This window comes from Prunus persica, chromosome G4 (assembly GCF_000346465.2).
Source record: "Prunus persica cultivar Lovell chromosome G4, Prunus_persica_NCBIv2, whole genome shotgun sequence".
NCBI lineage: Eukaryota > Viridiplantae > Streptophyta > Magnoliopsida > Rosales > Rosaceae > Prunus > Prunus persica.
In genome coordinates, this window is record NC_034012.1 from 19854840 (window position 1) to 19856755 (window position 1916).

The 1916-nt window shown below is 44.4% G+C and overlaps 1 protein-coding gene across 1 annotated transcript; it reads right to left on the reverse strand.

Moving 5' to 3' along the window:
- LOC109948694 (uncharacterized protein K02A2.6-like) lies at positions 1-1038 on the reverse strand. Its single transcript, XM_020562391.1, has one exon. It carries the CDS (start codon positions 1036-1038, stop codon positions 1-3), a length of 1038 nt encoding a protein of 345 aa, XP_020417980.1.

The window sequence follows — 1916 nt, forward strand, 5'->3', positions numbered from 1 at the left end:
TCAATCTTGTTCCTCTTCTATCCCGGGATCTGTTTGTACAGCCTGCGAATCCCACATGGTTGGATAGAACTTCTTTAACCATTTACCATTGATTGGGGCAAAATGAATAACTCCATCTCGGTCCTGCAACCTGTATGCCCCCATTCCGAGGATTTGGTTAATTATAAAAGGGCCTTCCCATGTAGGTGACCATTTCCCATATCCAGCTATGTGTGCTCCAAGGGGCAGAATTGCCTTCCAGACTATCTCTCCCTCTTCAAAACTCTTGTTTCTGACTCTTTTGTTGTAGGCCCTTGACACAGCCTGTTTTCCTGCTAAGAGTTTGTTGAGGGTGTCAATTCTGCTTGCATCCAATTCTTCCAATTCCAGCAACATGGCTTGAGAGTAATCCTCCCCAGTGAGACCGTGCTGGTGAGCAATTCTAAGAGACTGGACTGCTATCTCCATGGGAAGAATTGCATCATGGCCGTAGGTTAGAGCATAGGGGGTCATGCCAGTTGCTTCTCTCTTTGAAGTTCTGTATGCCCACAAAGTTTCTGATAACTTCTCATGCCACTGCTTTGGATTCTTCTCCAGCATCTTTCTGATGATATTGATAATCACCTTGTTACTTGATTCTGCCTGTCCATTAGCTTGAGCATAGTAAGGAGTAGATTGAAGCAGTTTGAACTTGAATGTTTCTGCCATATCTAGCATGTCCCTAGATATGAAAGAAGAACCCCTATCGGTTGTGATTGATTCTGGAATGCCAAACCTTTGTATGATCTGTTCTTCTATAAAGGTGATGATCTCTTGAGATGTTGTGGTTCTTACTGGCTTGGCTTCTACCCATTTGGTGAAATAGTCTGTGGCAACGATAATGAAACAGTGCTGCTGGTTGCTGGCTGGATAGATTTTGCCAATGAGATCCATTGCCCATCCCCTGAAAGGCCATGGTTTTACTACTGAATTCATGGGAACCGAAGGGGCCTGCTGGATTGGGCCGTGCCTTTGACAGGCCTCACATCCTTTGGAGTAGTTGATGCAATCCTTCATCATGGTTGGCCAGAAGTAGCCATACCTTCTGATTAACCATCACATCTTTCTTCCCCCTTGGTGAGCTCCACAGATCCCTTCATGGGTTTCTCCCATGACTTTCATGTCTTCTGTCTTTCCGAGGCACCTTAACAGTACCTCATCCTTACTTTTTCGGACCAAATCTTCATTCCACATGAGGTAGTTTGTAGCCATGATCCTGACTCTTTTCTTAGAGGGCAGAGTGGGATATCGTAAGTAAGTCATGATAGGCTCCCTCCAATCATCTTCAGTGATCAAGGCAGAATTGACTTCTATCTCCATTCCTCTAGTCAAAACAGATGGTAGACTTTTCCTTCCTATCTTGATGATCCTTTGGACGCAGTCTTCGGGCATTTGTACGCCTGATGCCACCTGAGCCAGTTCATTGGCTGCAAAGTTTTCCTCCCTTGGGATGTGCTCCCAAGTAGCTTCTCTGAATTCTGTCAGCAGATTTCTAGCTGCTACTAGATATACAGCCAGAGAAGGATTTAGACACTTGTATTCTCCAGCAATCTGTTTTAGGACAAGCATGGAATCTCCCAAGATCTCCACGGATTGGATTCCTAATTCTACCAACATCTCGAGCCCTATAATCAAAGCTTCATACTCGGCCCTGTTGTTGGTGCACTGGAAATCTAACTGGAAGGAATAGCAATATCTGACCCCTAATGGTTCTTCCAGAACAATCCCTGCTCCTGAAGCTTTATCTGTCTTTGATCCATCAAAATATAATTTCCAAGGTGTGAGATGAATCGAGTAGATTGGATTGTTAAGGCAAACATGAGCTCTAGTTAGCAGATCTGCATTTGGTATGTCCAAAGAATCCATGTTTTCAATTTTCTCTCCCGGGTGATCTGCCA